This window comes from Corvus hawaiiensis, chromosome Z (genome assembly GCF_020740725.1).
Source record: "Corvus hawaiiensis isolate bCorHaw1 chromosome Z, bCorHaw1.pri.cur, whole genome shotgun sequence".
In the NCBI taxonomy this organism is placed as follows: Eukaryota; Metazoa; Chordata; class Aves; order Passeriformes; family Corvidae; genus Corvus; species Corvus hawaiiensis.
This window is the reverse complement of record NC_063255.1, coordinates 65,044,060-65,064,131: the sequence shown is the minus strand read 5'-3', so window position 1 is coordinate 65,064,131 and position 20,072 is coordinate 65,044,060. Positions and strand designations below refer to the sequence as shown.

General features: G+C 37.5%; 1 protein-coding gene across 7 annotated transcripts in view; it reads left to right on the top strand.

Annotated features, from left to right (window-relative positions):
* The window catches only part of KDM4C (lysine demethylase 4C), a 320,050-nt gene that overhangs the window by 48,777 nt on the left and 251,201 nt on the right, over nt 1-20,072 (top strand). For all 7 annotated transcript variants that reach the window (XM_048290787.1, XM_048290783.1, XM_048290786.1 and 4 more), the window contains exons 7-8: nt 2,265-2,368; nt 6,835-6,972. In XM_048290787.1, coding sequence (XP_048146744.1) covers nt 2,265-2,368; nt 6,835-6,972 — 242 coding nt within the window. The remainder of the gene's footprint in view (nt 1-2,264; nt 2,369-6,834; nt 6,973-20,072) is intronic.

Sequence of the window (20,072 nt, the reverse complement as noted above, 5' to 3'; positions counted from 1 at the left end):
TGGGATTACATATGAATTCCTACAACATACCTGCTCTTGCAGAACTGATTTACAGTTAATGGGTTAATGTTAATGGATTCAATTAGATTTCACATGTGTCTTAAAAGTATGAATGTACTACAGAATTTGAATAGTAGTTACACTCTAGATAGTATTTTTTCTTTTGGATGTGGGATTTCACTAAACATGCAGGATTACATGGTAATCCTTGAAACCAGTAATTCTAACATCAGTTTGGTATTTCAGAATGGATCTTAATGTTGTGGGCATATCTTGAATTGGTCTGCATTTAATGTTTTTGTAAGAGTCTTGTAATATTTCTAATGCAAAGCCCTCTATTCAGTACTTTTTACATCTGTTAGCCAGTTCTCCCACAGGGATTTTATTTTCTGGAAGAAAAGCTTGTGTGACCTTACATTTAGCTTGGCAGACAAAAGACTTTCTGATAAAGAGAATCTTGTAATGAGGAAATATTACCTTCCTTTCCTTCCTTGTTCATTGAAGGGGAGTTCCTTTGAGAAAATAAGGTGAATGAGGCTGAAAAAGTGTAGACTTTGACAAGTCAAAAAAAATGTTATAGTGGTACAGAATGTATAGGCTGCACTTCTATTTCACTGTGAGGGCTCTGTAACCACAGCAGATGTTCTCCTGTAAATTTCTGGAAGTGGATTTTGAGCAGGTTGTGTTCTGCTGCTCTGTGTTACTTGCAACTTTCTTGGAATTCAGCAACAGGCCTGCCTTCTGGTTGGACTTGCCAGAGCTATGTCTGATCTCTTGGAGCTGGAGCGGTACAACTTAAGTTTTGGATGTGTGCCCATCGTTTGCATTTTATCATCTTGTAGTGAGCTAATTAAGCATATTGCAGTAACATAATTTGGTACAAAATTTGTTTTCTCAAGAAAAATTCAGTCAAACTCCTCTGCTTTAATTGATAAAGCTTTTAGCTACTTTTTATACCAGCTCTTCCCTCAAGTCTCAAGTATCACTTTCAATCACATTTTTCACTCTAAGTTCTTGTGTATTTCTACTATTATACTGCTCAGGACTGCAATTTCTTGATGCTCATAAACTGTAGATTCTCAAGTTTTGATTGCTATCATTTATGTTACAGGCATTAATTGCGAAAAAAGAGTTGCAATTTTTTTGCTGGAGTTCGCTAATTGTGGGCTAGTTTCTTTTAACTGTCTTTTAGTCAGTGAAGCCACACATATATAAAACTGTGCCTATCAAATAGTACTTTTTGAAACTTGCAACATTATTTGCAATTCAAAGGCAGAGTAAAGAAGTCTGTGCTTGTTGGTGAGAAAAAAATTAAGAATGATGAATTTGAATAAAATTTGGTCTCAGGGCAACTTTACAGGCTTCCTTGTATGCTGACCAGCAGAAGTCTACATTATAGCTTTGCTGTTTAAGTGCTGCTTAACCTTATTTCTGAGAAATCAGAAAAATACTACTCTTCCAGTACTGGTGAGTGTGCTAGATTGAATGTACAAAGAATATAACAACTCTAATGCGATAACTTTAAAATTGTTCTGGAGTTTTGGGGTGGTTAATGAACATAATGTGTAAGACTCACCAGAGTGAAGAAATTAAATCTAACATTAGAGAGAAAGCGATATATTACGGAAAATTATTGTTCTTTTTTTTTTCTTCAAGACATTAAAAAAATTCAGATAGTTGATTGAAAGTGATTGTTGTTTTTCTTTTTTTTTTGTTTGTTTGTTTTTCTTTTTAGTAATTGAATAATGAATGTGTTTTTCCAAGAATTAAGCTGCTTCTGTGAATGATGAACTAACGTTTACATGAGAGGAATACACAGCAGATTGTATGAAGTTAGAAAGTTGTATTTTTTACTGTGTAGATTGTGAGTGCTAGGTAAACCTAGTCTTCATGGACTCCTTCTAAATTTATTTACTGCAGTTGATTTTCATGTGTGTAGAGTGAACATTAACATAAAAAAAGCTCCCAGCAACAATGATTTCTCTAAATGGTAAGAAAATACGCCTAAATATACAGGTCCAGATTTATTCTAAATTATTTCACTTCTTGACAAACAAGGAAGACCCTGTAGTCCCTGCCCCTGGAAAGCAGTTGAAAAACTTAGGAGGTACATTTGATTTTGTGAAATCTCTCAGAACCTAGGAATGACATGATAAAAAATTCTAAACCAAGTTTAAACACTGTTAAGTTTTGAAAAATATTACAAAGATGTCATATTTGATTTAATGAAAAGATGTACAATTTTGCTTTTCTTGCCTTATTAGGGTTCTTTCCAAGCAGCTCTCAAGGATGTGATGCTTTTCTTCGCCACAAGATGACTCTGATTTCTCCCTCAGTATTAAAAAAGTATGGAATTCCTTTTGACAAGGTACATTAATGTTTCTTTTTACACTCTACTTTCATGTATTAAATTAGATTGCGTTTAGTATAAACATTGTTATAGTAACGGTGAGGCAAAAGGTTTTTTTTGTATTTAGGTAGTGGCTGCATGAAAATATATGTTAGAACTTCCAATAGTTTTAGCCGGGAATTTTCTGCCATTAAACAGTTGTAGCCATTACCGCCTTCCTGTGATTTTTTTCTAAGGCATTACTAAAATTTCTTATTTTTAGTTTATTTCCATGGTAGCTTAGATGGGATTTTCTGTTGTCTGAAGCAGTTCTTAACTCACTGCTAATTTAAGTTCGATACCTAATATTTTAACACAAGTGTTTAATTTCTTTATGTCTGTATGTTGCTTTTCTAATGCAGTTAAATGTAACTTTATTAGGATCTGAAAGGTTTAAGGTGGAATGAAGTCAGAAGAACTATTACCTAATTTAAAATCTATTTTAAAAGCTGTAACATAATAGAAAAAGAGTGAATGATTATTCTTGACTGTTAGGTAGTGGTAGAATAAATGTTTGATAACAACATTATACAAACAGAAACTGAGAAAGAATAATTGTCTTTGTGGATGAATTTAATACATAGCTGCTTTTAAAAACATGTAAAGTATTCAGTTTCTTTTGCTTTCTACGAGATTTTCTGTATCATTGTTTTCCACTTTGAACTTCCTATAGGTGCCAGCTAATGAAATATTTTCAATGCATTGTTTTGGGGTTTTTTAAGTGTACTTATTCTATATACACTTTGTAAATTCTAAAATTTTAAATTTTGGAGTTCTGTAAACCTACTTAGAAGACTAGAGCTTGATTCAGAAGGTCTCCTGCCTGAATATCTGTTTATCTTAACACTGAATTTTCAAATGACTTTTGATCATTAAAGGGCTATGATTCCTGGTTTCCCATTGCACAGATTGTTTTAAATTGTTCAGAAGAACCAAGCAATATACACTTTTTCTCAGTTTATTCCCACTGCAGTGTAGTTGCGTAAACTATCCTTGCCACACACCTTGCTTACTGTTGTGGTTTCTGGTTTTGTCTATGTGCTGTTTATTTACTGATATAATGTGGGCACGTGTGTACAAATTTTGCTTAACAGGTTCCCTGGCCTAAAATATAGGATTATGCAGTGCTTCCTGTCTGGTTTAGTTGGTGTTTTTCTAACAGTATGAAACATAATAATAATAATAATAATAATAATAATAATGTGAATATTTTCATGTATATTTTTGCCCAGCTGGAAGCTAAACACTAGACAGGGGCTTGCTCACTCCCCATTGGTGGGATGGGGAGAGAACTGGAATGATAAAAGGTAGAAAACTCATAGTTTGAGATAGAGAGAGTTTAATAGGGAAAGGCAAAGCTGTGCACCGAAGCCAAGCAAAACAAGGAGTTCGTTCACTACTTCCCATGGGCAGGCAGGTGTTCAGCCATTCCCAGGAAAGCAGGGCCCTGTCATGCGTAACGGTGACTTGGCAAGACAAATGTCACCACTCCAAACGATTGCCCTGCATTCTTTTTATCACAGCTTTATGTACTGAGCAGGATACCATGGGCTCAGCTGTCCTGGTTGTGCCCCTCCCAGCTTCTTGTGCACCCCCATCCTTCTCACTGGCGGCATGATGTGGGGAGCAGAAAAGGCCTTGATGCTGTGTAAGACATGGCTGGCAGGAACCAGGACACCTCTGTGTTATCAGTCCTGTTGGCAACACAGGTGGGATGAAGACGCAGATGTGTTTTATGCCTTTTTGGAATATCACTTCACTTTTCATACTTAAGTCAACCTATGTGTAAAATTGAGGAAGTGTAGGCATTTAGAATGACACTGCCTACCTGGGAAAGCAAGCTTTTTTGAATAAATTACTCATAAAATAAGTAGTTTGTTTTCTGAATGATGTATTATCATATGGAGATGTAGTTGCTGAGTTCAGTTTTTGTAATATATAGGTAAATATACTGATTCCCTTCATAGCCTTGTGCTTTATCATGAAGTGGCAGGTGAAACTTTCCAAGCTGGAAGGTTTTATAACCAGATTTATAGTTTTGAATTTACAGAACATTACTCTGAACAGTATAATTTTCAGTAGTTGGTGTTTAAAGTAGCATATTGCAGAATGCCAGCATACTTATTTTCAATATGACACATGTGAGGTGGGGAAAGGGAGTTGATCTTTGTATTTTGGTGTCTTGATTATTTCTGTATTCTAATTTAGAGGATAATAATCCTCTAAAAAGATGGGGGGAAAAAGGAAAAAAAAGTGCTATAAACAGTTAAATATTTAAGTTTGTTTCTATCACCTAGTCTTTGGAGGAAGCAGACTGTACCCAAGTGTAATTGTAATTAATGGGATTCAGTGAGAAAGTGAATAGAGAGAACCAGGCTGTGATCTCTCATGGCTCAAAGTGATAGAAGTGGAAATGTGCTGAATGCTGATAAGTCAGCCTACGCCTACCAGGTGGCAGCTGAACTGCTGCTTGTTGCAATAGAACACCTGCTAAACTGTCAGCAGTGGGAAGGTGTATTGAGATAAATTTTGGAATCGTTAGCGTTGAGAATAATCTTTCTTAAACATTCCCACGGCGATTGTTAAAGTGCTGCAGTAACAGTTACAATATATGCAACTATATGTGCATTTGCATGTATATACTAAATATGAATCTACAAAAAATTTAACCATGCAAAATGTAAGATCCATTTCTTTTCTCTAGCCTTGTTGGCTATTTTTCTTGTTTTCCTCTCTTTCCTTCATCCCTTAATACAATCAAAACCAGATCTCTTTGAAGTGTTAACCCTGTGTGTTCTTGCATTGGGCAAAAAAGCACACAAAGAATTTATAAAACTATTAGATAACAATTTTGAAGGAGATTGTAAAAGCAGACATTGAATGTAAGACAGCTATACCAGTAGAAGGCTGAGATTTAGGACATGACATTAAAAAGAAAAATGTTTGAAGTTGTGAGCTTTAATTTTGGTGATTGTTTAAAATTTAACCCTTTTTCTGATTTTGAGTCATAAGGGTACTCCCTTAAAAAGAGTCATATTTGTCCTTCAGATTTTCTTACTGTATTGCTTGTGCAAAGCATTGCCACACATTGAAAACAACCTATTTAGACTCTAAGAAGTCTCCTTATTTTCCTGTAATCAACAAATGCATCTTGTTGAATAGTCATCAGTCACTGCTCAGATTATTTGCTTCATTTAAATGGATCTGTTTGCTTTTTAGTGGGCCTGTTGTCTGATGTGTGTTTTATGTAGAATGTGTATCAAACAGAGCATGGAGAATATCTTTTAATTATTTACTTTTGTATAATCTACTTTATTCATTAACTCTTATCAGATAATTCAGAAGACAGTGTGCTATTTCAAGTCTCTGACTAGCCTGTCCTTGATAAAGTCTCTGGTGGTCTGACTTTAAGAGATTAAAGCTGTCACTGTGTGGAGAGAATATTAGTGGTTGACAAGAAGTGCTGTCTCCTCTTTTCTCCATGTAGGAGAGCAGCAGTCCATCCTAGTAACAGGAAGATGAGATTTCTCTCTTGAAAGAGAATAATCTGACCAGTGATTTGTTTATGTTACCACACATTTTTTTTTTGTAGTTTACTCTAAAAGCTTTTTAAGTCTGATACCTCTCTTAAAACTAGTGTGAATTCGGGTTATTTTTGTAGATACAAAAATATAATTACTGTGCAGTGAGTTTTAGGTTGGCTTTTTCTTTTCCTTTTTTTTCCCTGCTTTCTGTAATATTTTGTTGAGCCAGTGGTCTTCGTACACTTTTCTTTTGATTGAAGTCTTTTGAAATTACCCTTGCTCAATCTCTACAACAATGTCAGAGTTTAACTGTAGTCAAGCTTTTCATCTTTTAGAATTTCCCTCTATCCCACTTGTCCTTTAGTTATGTGAAATTCTTGTTGCCAGTAGTGCCAACGTGCTTCTGCTCTCTAAAATTTTGCCTAAAGAGAAAGAGGGGAAGGACAGTGGCAGATTAAAACTTGTGTTTTAATAGCCTTATCTTGAGATATTCTGCACATTTAGGCATGGTAATTGTGGGTATTTTGATCTAGCCTGTCTTTGCTTCCTCTCAGCCAGTAAAAATGATATGTTCTTCATACTGTCTTCTAGTTCTTTTTACTTCCAGATTTTATTATCAGTGAACCTCTGCTCCAGGATTAACTTTTTTGAGTTCTTTCTGAATTTGTTAAGTATTACACCTAGCTATGTATTTTAGAGTAAAGAGCATTGTCTCAAGTATACTGTTTCTGTTTGTTTCTGTTTGTATTAAATCTCATCTCTGTGCAAGGTAAAAAAATTATTTGTTTTAGTTAGTTATAAAGGCATATATAGTTTTTATTGCTTTAGGACCAGAACTGCTTTGTAATGTGGTTCACTTTGAGGTTTTTTAAAGTTTATTTATTTTGGCCTTCTGTGTTTGTTTTTTTTTTATTGTTACAGGTTACCCAAGAGGCAGGAGAATTTATGATCACTTTCCCATATGGATACCATGCAGGGTTTAACCATGGTTTTAATTGCGCAGAGTCAACAAACTTTGCCACCATTCGATGGATTGATTATGGAAAAGCTGCAAAATTGGTAAGTCATAGTGCAGAAAATTGATGTGTAAGGAAATATTTCCTGTGGTTATTTCTTTGTGAGAATCTCAGGAAGGTGATGAGAAAGGGACAACTATTCCATCAGGTAATACCTTAAGCTGCCATTCAAATTTTATTTATAGCTGTTATTTTGATAGTAGGTATTATACTTCCAGCAATATATATTCCTCGCAGTAGTGAATTTTGTTTGCAGCTGAATGTATTTATTGTTCTTCAAAACCAGTTCTGTTTGTGGATATTTTTAAGTTGAAGCTACATACACAGAGGTTAATGTATGTGAAGACAACTGACTTCTGCTCTTAAATCTCCTTTAAGCTCTATTGTTTGTGAAAGCACTTTAGTTGAACTAGGAATTTTGGTACCTGGAAAGAAACATAAATAGTGAAACCTCAAAGTTTAAAGAAACAAGTTCAATTTTTTTCTTCTTTAATCAGAAAACTTGTAGTACAAGATAATAAAGCAACTGTTTGAGGTGTATATAACTGAAGATATTTTAGACTGAAATCTTGTTCTGCTGTGTGCATGTCTTCCTTTCTTTTGTGTACAGCATAGAATCATAGAATCTGTAGTGTTAGAAAAAAATTCCAAGATCACTGTGTCCAACCTTTGACTGAAGACCACTGTTATCAACTACACTGTAGTTTACTAAGTGCCGCATCCAATTGTTTCTTGAACGCATCAGGGGATGGTGACTCCACCACTCCCCTGGGCTGTTCTTCCAGTGCCTGACCACCATGTCAGTGAAAACTTCTTCCTGATGTCCAACCTGAACCTCTCCTAGTGCAGCTTGAGTCTATGTTCTCTCGTCCTGTCATTTTTTGCGTAGGAGAAGAGACTGACCCCCACCTTGCTACAACCTCCTTTCACGCAGTTGTAGAGAGTGATAAGGTCTCATCCTGAGCCTCATTTTCTCCAGGATGAACAACCCCAGCTCCCTCAACCAATCCTCACAGGACTTGTGCTCCAGAGCCTTCACCAATTTCATTGCCCTTCTCTGGTCTCTCTCCAGCAGCTCCATGTCTTTCTTGTAGTGAGGGGCCCAGAACTGAACACAGGATTTGAAGTGTGGCCTCACGGTAGCAATCCCTGCCCTGGTCCTGCTGGCCACACTGTTGCTGGTACAGGCCAGGATGCCATTGGCCTTCTTGGCCACCTGGGTACACCCTGGCTCATGTTCAGCTGCTGGCACCAGCACCCCCAGGTCCTTTTCCTGTGGGCAGCTTTGCAGCCACTCTGCCCCAGCCTGTGGCACTGCCTGGGGTTGTTGCGACCCAAGGGCAGGACCTGGCACTGGGCCTTGTTGAACCTCACACAATTGGCCTCAGCCCATCGATCCAGCTTGTCCAGATCCCTCTGCAGAGCCTTCCTACCCTCCAGCAGGTCAACACTACCACCCAGCTGGTGTCACCTGCAAACTGACTGATGGTGCACTCAATCCCCTCATCCAGGTCATCCATAAAGACATTAAACAGAACTGGCCCCAGTACTGAGCCCTGGGGAACACCACTGGTGACCGGCCACCAGCTGGATGTAACTCCATCCACCACCACTCTCTGGGCCTGGCCATACAGGCAGGTTTTTACCCTGTGAACAGTGTGTCTGTCTAAGCCATGAGCTACTAGTTTCTCCAGGAGAATGTTGTGAGGCAGTATCAAAGGCTTTGCTGAAATCCGGGCAGACAACATCAATAGTTTTTCCTGTGTCCAGTCCATGGATGCTCATAAGAGGAGATCATGTTGGTCAAGCAAGACCTGCCTGCTTGCTCACAAACCTCTGCTGGCTGGGCCTGATCTCCTGGTTGTCCTGTACGTGCTGTGTGATCGTAATCAAGATAATCTGTCCAATAACCTTTCCTGGCACTGAGGTCAGGCTGACAGACCTCTAGTTCCCTGACACTTCTTGTTGATGGGCATCACACCGCCAACCTCCAGTCCTCTGGGACCTCCTCAGTTAACCAGGACTGGTGATAAATGATGGAGAGCAGCTTGGTGAGCTCTTCCACCATCTCCCTCACCTTCCCTTGGGTGAATCCCATCTGGCTCCATAGAGTATCTGAGTGGCACAGCAAGCCACTAACTACTTTCTCCTGAATTACAGGGGATCTGTTCTACTCCCTGTCCCTGTCTACCAGCTCAGATTGCTGAGATAGAGGTTGCTGTGGGATAGCTTTCTGACTGAGGCAAAGAAGGCATTAAGTACCTCGGCCTTTTCTTTAGCCTCGGTGATTGTGGTCCCCCCTGCTTCCAATAAAGCATGGAGATTTTTCTTGGCCCTCCTCTTGCTGTTGATGTATTTATAGAAACACTTTTTATTGTCTTTGACAGCAGTGGCCAGTTGTAGTTGAACTTTAACCTTTCTAATTTTCTCTCTACATGACCTCATCACATCCTTGTACTAATCAAGAGGTGCCTGCCCCTTTTCCCAAAGGTCATAAACTCTCTCCTTTTCACTGAGTTCCTGTGAAAGCTCCCTTTCAGCCAAGCCACACATTCTCCCCACCATCTCATCTTTCAACCCATAGGGGTGGCCTGCTCCTGAGCCTTCATGACTGTGCAGGGGACTCTCCAAACCAGTGTCCTGAATAGGCTAAAATTGGTCCTCTGAATGTCCAAGGTGGAGGTGTTGTTGACCCTCTTCCTTACTTTACCAAGAATTGAAAACTCCTATCATTTCATGGTCATCTCTGTTTGTAAACTGCAGGTCTAGCAGGGCCTCAATCCTGATAGGCTCTTACCAGCTGTGTTAGGAAGTTATTTTTCATGCATTCCAGGAACTTCCTAGACTGCCTCCTCTCTGCTGTGTTGAGTTTCCAGCAGGCATCTGGCAAGTTAAAGCTTTTCCTAAGAACAAGGTCTAGTGGTCATGAGTTTACTTCTTCCCGGGTGCTCACAAAATACTTTGTCCACCTCTTCATCCTGGTTGGGTGGTCTGTAACAGACTTCCACCAGGATGTTTGCGTTGCCAGCCCCCCTGACTCTTACCCATAGTTGTACAACCCTATCATCACTTAGAGCTCTATGCAGTCAAAGCACTCCCTGGTGCAGAGAGCCATTGCACTGCCTCTACTTCCTCCCCTGTCCCTTCTGAAAGCTTGTAGCCATGGATGTATATATAGGTAATGAAGTATGTGTGCAAAACCAAAAAAGTGGGCAATTTATTCAGCAGAAGTTTTTTACTGTTTTTCGATATTCTCTGATTTTAATCAGTGTTAAGGCTTATATAAAGCCTTAGTTTCTATTACTAAGAAAAAGTTTCAGTCAGAGGCATTTTCTGCATTGACTTGTTTGTAATTGGAAAAAACCTTTCCAATAGCAACCTCGTTAGTATATTAGTTAATACAATGATGTGGAGTAAAGGGTAAAATCAGCTGCGCTAGTTTAACAGCCCAGTAAAGAGAGTGAGCTCTTACTTGACACTGGAGATTGAGAAACACCTTCATGAGAAAGTTCTCAAATAACAGAAACTTACAAATTTAGGCACTAATGATTATTTTTGTTAATGAGATGGAATATGCTTCAAAGGGAAAAGTTAATGAATATTTTTTCCCCCTGTGCTTTGTATGCACATGTTAACAGTAATGAAAGTTTTGAGAATCTCTGTACACATCTAATGTTCAGACTGGTCTCTCCCTTGAATAGGAAAATTCTGTTTTTAATAGCCCCCAGACAAGGCAGCAACTCTAAAGTTAATTTTAAACTCCGAAATGCATTTGATAACCTATACATTTGATCATTTGAAATTTCTATGATTAGTACAATGAAACAAAGTTGAGAGAACCATGGATACACAGGAGTTAATTGTGGCAGGTAAAACTGACTTTGGGTTTTAAAAGATATGAACGTCATGCAGCTCTAAAATTGATTCAGCTGAACTTCAAGAATGGCAAACTGCATCTTCAGATGTAGCAAAGGTGAGGTGGTACTCCCTGGAGGTACCTCCCTGACAGTTTTCTGGCTTCGTATTTCTTACGTTTTTAAAAGATAGTTTACTACCTGGTGTACAGCTTTCCCAGTACAAACTGTTAAATGTTTTATGCCTTCAATATGCATCTCTATTATTGTATTATACTGTAAACTTAATGTCATCTTTAAATTCAGTGGAGTTAGATAATTTTTTAAAGCTAGTGTAATTGTGTTGCTTTACACCACTCCAAAAGTGCTACTGAAATTCTGAAATTTTGCCTAGGAAGTCTTGGCATATACATTCTTAATACGGTTTTATTTTGTCAAAATTCTCTAGCATATGGATGAAACCTTCATCTTAGGACACTGTATTCTGCTTGGTGGCTATTGTACATAGGAGCAGTATTGTATATGCATATATGATACATATATATGATACAAGAAATTAAAGTATTTCTCGGGTGTGTGCAGTTAAATTTAAATACCTACAAGTTTCAAAGTGGCATCAGAGCAATAATGACTAATCTGTGTCTATAGAGAAATCTTAGATACCATTGTCAAATATGAACTGCAGTTCCTTTGCCAAATGGTCAGAGACCTTAATGTTATTTGCTTAATTCTTATCACTTATTACCACAAGAATAAGAATCAAAGTTTACTTTTCTCCTCTCCTCTTTTCTTAATAGAAAAGAACATGCTAGAAAGTACTGATGGTAGGATTCTTTTTTAATATGGAAAAGCATATGAAGAAAAAAACTAAAGGAAATATAGTGAACGAATTCTCCATAAAACTTACTGGTATTTGTTTATGCCATACAGACAGGGTAAACAAGACAAACAAAGGAAATATTAAAAAAATTATAAAATCATTAACTTTTGAAAAAAACCTTTAGGATAATCAAGTCCAGCCATTAACTCAGCATTGCCAAGGCCACCACTGAAGCATTCCCAAAGGGTCACATCCACAGGTCTTTTAAATTCCTTCAGGATGGTGACACAGCCACATCCCTGGGAAGCCTGGCCAATGCCTGACGCTCTTTCCATGAAGAAATGTTTCCTAGTGTCTTATCTAAGCCTCCCCTGGTGCAACTTGAGACCATTTGCTCTTGTCCTTGTGACTTGGAGAAAAGCTCAACCCCCACCTCGCTACGAGGTTCTTGCAGGCAGTTGGGGAAAAGGAGAAGGTCTCCCCTTACAGCAGATTATCTGACAGAATTTACTCGGTACCACTGCATTACCAGTAGCTGAAATACTTCTTTCTAACAAAAAAGACTTCTACTTAGTGAGTCAACATCAGATCAGCTTTTTGAATGAATTCAGGTAAACTAAATGTTAAAGTTCAAAACCTGGTTTTTAAGGTTATCACTTAGAAAGCTTTTGTCTGCACAAGTATTTGCAAAGACTTACATGCACACTCATAAGAAAATGCAAGTATATCACCCACCGTGACTCAAACTCTTTTCAACCTGCTAACGGACCTACCAAAGGGAGGGGAAGAAACCAAAGTAATAGCAATAAATCTTAGCACAGCATTTATGGCCTCAGTTCATACAGCCAGCCTTTCACTGTGGATTGCTCTCAACATAGGCAGTTCTATCAGCGGGCAACTCCCTTGCCGGAAAATTATTATGCGAGCATTCAAGTTTGAGACTGTGTTTCAATGCTGCACAGACACCAGCTAATAGGGAGAAATCCCACAGCAAATTACAGGATGCCCAAGGAAGTTACAGGCTCATGCTGCACTTTAGTAATCATCCCGTCAGCTTCAGAAGGTAGTGTTGGCAGCTTCTGAGCCAAGTGGAGCAAAAATGTACCCACATTGTTCTAGGACTATGTGAGGACTATTGAGGTTGGACTTGCTAAGGGGAAAAAAAGAAAAATTCAAGAAAAATTGCACTGTTGTCCTTCTAATAAATATTACTGTGTATACAGTGCCTTCATGGGGAAAAAAAATTATTACATGCTTTTGGTTTAATAAATGTATATAAGTGTTAACTTAATTAACATGCTTTCTATTCACAGTAATTTTATGAATAGCTCTTGAAGGTAAAACAAGATTACTGAATCTTAATTAAAAACAAAAATCCAAATGAACTGCAGCAGCATAATCAATACAAATTACATTATTTAAATTAAGCAAAATTCAATTAAAGGCATTCGCATTAAATTTATTCTCTTTGCATTCAAAGCTTTTCCAAGTCAAACTGTTTTGTAACAACTTTCTAAGCAGCACAGCAGTCAGTAAAATTCCATACTATTCTAAATTAGCCATTATGTGCTAGACACATCATTTTTATTAAACAAAGTACTGATTAGGTTACATATTGGAGTTGAGCAAGAAAGTCAGGGTAAGAAAAATCCACTTTACTCTACAGACTTTTTCTGTACAAAGGTAATACACTATCACTGTCCATTCGATTGTGGAGACCCATATTGCACAAGCAATTGAATAGCTCTATTCAAGTTACCAACTCTCTCCATTCACAAGACAAGTACTTGATGAGTACATGGCAGAATACCTATCTCACACAAAATACGAATCTGCCTACAATATCTTTTATTTTTCATTCAGGTGTTTCCTGGATATTTTAAACTGGACTACCCTTTAGAAGCAGGCAGTGTTCTAGCTTTCTAGGGCAAACAATGTTTTTTTACATACAGATACATAGAAATATATGAAACTTCAGGTCAAAATTCTCCCTCAGAATCCCAAGAACATGGGATGTTAACATGGCAAAGGTAAGGTCAGGTGATTTTGTTATTAAGTTCTAAAAGACAATAATTTATCTGATAAGGTTTTTGAACATATAAGAACATATTACATACAGAGAACACACTGAAAGTCAGTCTTAACTGAACTTACTTGGTTACATTAGTTATGAAAGAATGAAGTAACTTATTTCATTTACAAGGTCTTGTAATGAACCAAATGGAAGTGCACATTCCCGAAAACTTTAATGCGGTTTTTTTTTTTTTGTGTTAATATTTTATCACAATTAATATTTTATCAATTAAGAGGTGACTCTATATATTGTCAGAAAAAGATGACACCTTCAAGGTGATTGATTCTACCATTTTTCCCAGCAACATAAAGGTTGTGCACACTTCAGGCAGAAAGACAAACTTTAAAAACTGAACACAACCACACTAGCACTGAGGTCTTAATTCAACTTTTTTTGCTATAAAACATTTCAGAAAATGATTTCTCCTCCTTTTTGTAAAGCATAGCAATATGTTTTATCCAAAATCAAACCGGTGCAATTTACACAGTTCATTTAAGACCCTTTTCAAGACTTTCAAAGCTTAATAATTTCTAACTTGTAGCATATGAACAAGTTCTACTCATTCAAGTAGCAATCACAGTGGAGAGACTAAACGTGCAGCTGAGGCATCTGCGTGTGTTCAGCTCCTGTTTCACATATCTGCTAGGCTACATAAGCTCACTGGTACTAGAAGTAATGCCTACACTTTATTTACCCTGGTGTAGTTACCTCAGGATGTGAATATATAATTTATTTCTCTTCATTCATAGAAGCCTTCTCTACTGCTCTAAATCAAGGAATTGTGCATTTATACTTACAGTGTTTTCTTTCAGAAGCAGGAAGTAAATAAATCATGTGTTTCAAATGTATGATACTGTTACTCTCTTCTTCATTTTTAGATAATATTCCCCAGACTCTCAGAAAAATAGTGAGAAAATTGCATGCTTATCTCTACGATGTTTGGCCTGAACCAAACTAGCAACTACAGTACCTACTGCAGGACCAGCAGAGGTGTAGGTTGTCCCAGTAAACACATTAGGTAGCTGAGTGAGAATCATCCTTATACAAAGTTTTACCTCTACATACAGAAGAGATGAAAAAGGAATAAAAAAATGGAATAACAACCTAACAAAACCCAATAACAAACAAAACATTAAAAGAATCATTTGAGTTCCAAACCATGTCAAAGACAACATGAAACTGCCTGGAGGAACACAGCAGAATGGTTTCTAGTATCTTGAACTCTCTGATGGTTCAAATGCAGCATTAAAATGGTTCCAAATTGAATAAATGAATAAAGAAATGTAACTAGTACTAGTAGTAGTATTTGGAAGTTTTGCTTTGTGAGAAGAAAGGTTGGGTGGTGGCAGTTTTAAGAGACCTTAACCCTAACATTTAAGTCACCTTTCGGCCTATCACTATAGGTCACCTTCCAGTGCCAAAACACAAAATTAATCTAGCAAGACTAGAGAACTGACTTCCTCTCAGAGTATGAGAGTGCAGTTAAGACTGAGTCTTACATTTGCAAAGAGTATCAATAAAAGAATACAATGACAAGTGACCCAGTTCAGTTGCCCAGGCATGCACTGACACCTGAACCGCATTCTGGTATATACAATGTCTGACTGAGCTCTAAATATTACACTGGATTCGTTGAAATTGGTAGTCTTCAGCCTAGACATAGGAAGGTAGAATATCTCAGATGGTGTCAGACACCTGTGTTTCAGCAGCTGATTCAAGCCCAAAGAGTCCATGGGGTGAATCTCATATTTATGAAAATAATTTCTACATTAAATTCTACTCTGTTTAAAAATCTGGAATGAAAATAGTATCTCTCTATAGGCTATGACATTAATATATAGACAGAAATGTACATAGTGGCAAAACTTTTCCTCAGCAAATTGAGGATAAATATAATCTGCATTCTCACAAGAAGTAAGGAAAGGCAAACTGTATTGATTTACTCAAAATTTTATATAAATTATATTCTGAAAAGGCAAGTTTATTGTAAATTACTGACTTTTTTTTTAAAAAAGGAAAAGGTAAGTGAAAGCTGCTATAAAACAAAAACTTCTAAACATACACCAAATATGCCAACTTGGTACATTTTTTACGCTGATACATGGAACCTCTTAAATACCACGTAGAGAAAGAAAGAGGAGGATTAGATTCCATCATTTCTACTCACTCACAGCTGCCAGAATGTACTCCAACATTTAAAATATTACTTTATGGAATTCTCCTCTCCTTACTTAATCAAAGCTCCATGTAAGAAAGAAGAGGTAGTAGTATTGTTGGTTTGACTTTTATTTAATAAACAGTGCAGCAACTTGCATGAGAGCCCTGTGCCAGAAACATACATGCATAATGCTATTTACACATACTCTACATCACACAGAAAAAAAGTTGTGCTAGTGTTGGAAAAGATTAATGAGAATACACTGGAACTTCAGAACCACAGAATACACTACTCACAGACAACAACAGTACTTGCACATAACATAGCTCAGACTGTGAGAAGACAGAAACACCACCATACAATATTTCCTATGACTTTATAACCAGATGCTCTACCAAAAGAGGAAGGTGCAAAAAACCCAACAGAATATGATTCTACTAGAACAGGTAAAAATACTGTGATCATTACTATTCCTTTCTACTCCTAAAACCTAATACTTAATTCAAGATGTCACAGTGCTAGAAATCCAGAAATGTGCAAGTTACTGCCCAGTGGGAAACAGACATTCTCCCATTCCAGCAGCAACTTTAGAGTAGGAAATTTTAAGAGCTGCTGTTCTCAGGAAATTATGAATTTGTGATATAAGAACTAAACAGAGGCAGTAAATGATGACAGTAAGATAAAAAAAAAAAAATATATATATATATATAAGTAACAGATCAATATAAAAGAAATAAAAAATAGAAGAGAAAATTCCATGGAAACTGCAAAGCAGAGAATGACACTGTGATTATGAAGTGAAATGTCAAAATGCAGAATGCACAAGATTTGCTCTGAAGTAGTGGACTAACAATACAGACCAGAAATGGAAAGCATGTCTGGTTCCAGAAACCTTGTAAAATTTCATTAGCAGACAAGTCAATGATATAAGATGGCTAATTATGATCTAGCAAGTAAAAACATTGATTTGTACAGCATGAATGATGCTGGTATTGTTGCAGACTGGTATCAAATATATCAACATGCAGTGTTTAAAAGAAGTTCTAAAAATCAAACTAATAGAGTAAGTTGATAGGTAAGTAACTCGTGAGCATATGCACATAGCTATTTCTGACATTCAGTGTTAAACCACTGCAGTTGGGGTAAGGAGATACTTTTTAAACCTACTTTTTAAACCTTTAAATTTAACTCACCCACATTTGAAAAAAAAAAGGTACAACTGAGTTGTATTTTTTTTTCTTTTTGAGCAGACACTTCATTGTACAAAAGCAACCTAAACATAATCCTCAGTAGAAAACAAACATTACCTGAATAAATTATGACAGGTGGAAGTGGTTTTGTGTAGTAAGTATCATTTCTCCTCTGATAAAATTAGTTAAATCATACATATTGTGTGTCAATATATATTTCAAAATAAATACACTGTTTGGATAACATAAGCTGGACATGGCTATCTTCAAGACAATGACTTTCTTGTACCCAAATAAATCAAGATATTAAATAACTTTTCTTCCCTTTGAAACAGTCATAACTGCTTGAGGCTGCTGCAGCACAAACCCAAAATATCTTCACATAGGTCTTGAAACAGTCAAGCTGAAAATCTAAGCCAAAGTTTCATTTAACAGCCTGTCAGTTTTTTGATGTGAAGCTAATGAATGCAGTGGCAAACAAATCCATCAAACCTAACATCAAAACAACTGCACTTCATCTCACCAAAAGGAAAAATACAACCTGCAGGCCAGCACTTTGATCTAACCTATCCATGGAAAACAACAAAAAAAAGCAGTTGCTAAGCAGCTACCACTGAAGAATGCATGAGTAATTACTGACTTAATTTTATGAAAGAGAGCAATAATACTTAAGTACCCCTAGTTTCAAGTAGAAAAGGTTGGTAGACTTGTCAGGTTCTACATATCAGATAACAACAAAAAGCTTCCCAGCACCAGCATCGGAAAACAAATCACGTCTTAAAAGGAGTTGCAGTACAAAAGAATCATTACAATGACTAGTAAAATCACCTAGTGTGACGCTACCCCTGAGAGCAGGCAGTAAAATTTACATACATTTATACTGAGAGAAAGTCACCAAGTGGTCCCACAAAACAGACACAGTAAGCAACAAGAGCAGTATTCATAAATGCCAGTACTTTCTCTGGAAGCTTGTGAAAGCATGGACAAGGGATGTCTAAGAGTTGTGAGAGACTCTAGACAAGAATTTGGAAAAGCAGCAGACAGGGGTCCTTTTTTTAGCTGGGACAGAACTAAGTTTCTTCCTAGTAGCCAGTACAGTGCTGTGTTTTGGATTCAGTATGAGAATAATGTTGGTAACACACTGATGTGTTTTGGTTTTTGCTTAGTTGCGCTTACTCTACACACCAAGGACTTTTCAGTTTCCCATGCTCCGACAGCAAGGGGATTCAGAAGAAGCCAGGAGAGAGCATGGTTGTGACACCTGATCTGAACTGGATGAAGGGATAGACCACAGAATGTCATGCCCAGTGTATAAACTCAGGGGAATTGGCCAGGAGGGGCCAATCATGGCTGTGGAATGAGTCAACATCATCAGTCAAGGTCTGGCTGACTGGCAGACTTTCTCTTGGGTTTTATTCCTTTCTCTCTCCTTGCCTCACATTTAATTCTTATTATATTATCATAATAGTTTATTTCAATTATTAAACTGTTCTTATCTCAGTCCATGGGGTTTACCTTTTTTTCCCCAGTTCTCCTCCGCGTCCTACCTGGGGATAAGGGGAGCAAGCACTTTGCTTCAGGCTGGGGTTAAACCAAGACACAGGGCACTGAGGGGATTAAAACAGTAACCAGAGGAAAATGAAAGGAAATAAATTAAAATAATCCTAACTGTATAAAGAAGAATTAAAGATCCCTAGTCAAAACTGCTAGTATCACCAGACTCCTGGACACACAGAAGATACATGTGTAAATATTTCTATTCACCAATACTGACTGATAACTGAACACCAAACTTTTTTCCCCACACAAGTTACCTACTCAGCACAAATCAAAGTAGATAGCTAGAAAACATACAAACTAATAGCCACTGACTCATCTGCTTTATCAACAGTAGCAAGATCCACTGGAGTAAGGAAACTCAAAAATGCACTTCATGAAGCCACACATTTCCAGCCTACTCAAATTAATGTAGCACCATTAGGAAAACAAGAAATTTCACAAAAGCCTGAAGAAACCTGCTAGTTGCCCCTATTTCGTACCATTCAATTATTTTTTTCAGCAGTAAAGAGCATTCCACAAATGAAAGTCATAGGATGGTGAAAATGATTAAGAGTAGCTAAAACTTAAAGCACCTCTCATCCTCACAGAACAACACAACTATACTTGCACTATACTTGTGCGCTCAGCACTACCTCCCTTTGTTTCACTAAGCTCTGACATGTCCACACACCAGCACTCCACCAACATCCCTCTACATCGCATCCTTTTGCCAAGCATCTTAAGGAGAGGGTGACTGACTTGTTCCTTCCACCAGATTCTCCTATTTTTCTTCCTGTGTGTTCTTGACAATGGAAAAAGACAGCAAGAACTACACTTCTGTACTCTTCTCTGGAGCTGGGAGGCTTTTAGTATGTTACTAAGTCAGTTACTTATCCAGTTTTGTTGTTTGAGAGGGTTGTTTGGATTTTTTAATCTATTTTTCACTTCTACTTAATTCTGTACAACTGAATTTTGTCCAAAAGCAAGCTAAAAATAGCAGTTGAGCTGTAGCAAACAGCACACTGGAGGTGCCACCTAGTATTTCTTCTGGTATGTTGTCCCAGGTCTTCTCCCAGCTAGAGTAGAGTTAATTTCTTCTCCGTAGCTGTTACAGTGCTGTTTTAGATTCAGAATGAGCACTGTGTTGGTAACACACTGATGTTTGGGGTTTTGCTAAGCTGTGTTTATCCCAAGTCAAGGAATTTTTTTCCTTGTTTCCTGCTCCACCAGTGAGGAGGTGAGCAAAAGAAACTGTGAGGGAGCACAGCAGAGACAGGCCACCAAAACTGACCAAAGGGATATTCCACACCACAGAACATGATTCCCGGTATATAAACTGGGGGGGGAGTTACCTGGAAGGGGCTGATCTGGGTTCGGGAAGGGAGGTCGGGCTGTGGCCAGTGCATGGTGAGCAGCTGCATTGTGCATCACTTGTTCATTCCCTTTTTATTATCATTATTATAATTTACCATTATTACTGTATTTCACTCTATTTTCAATTATTAAAG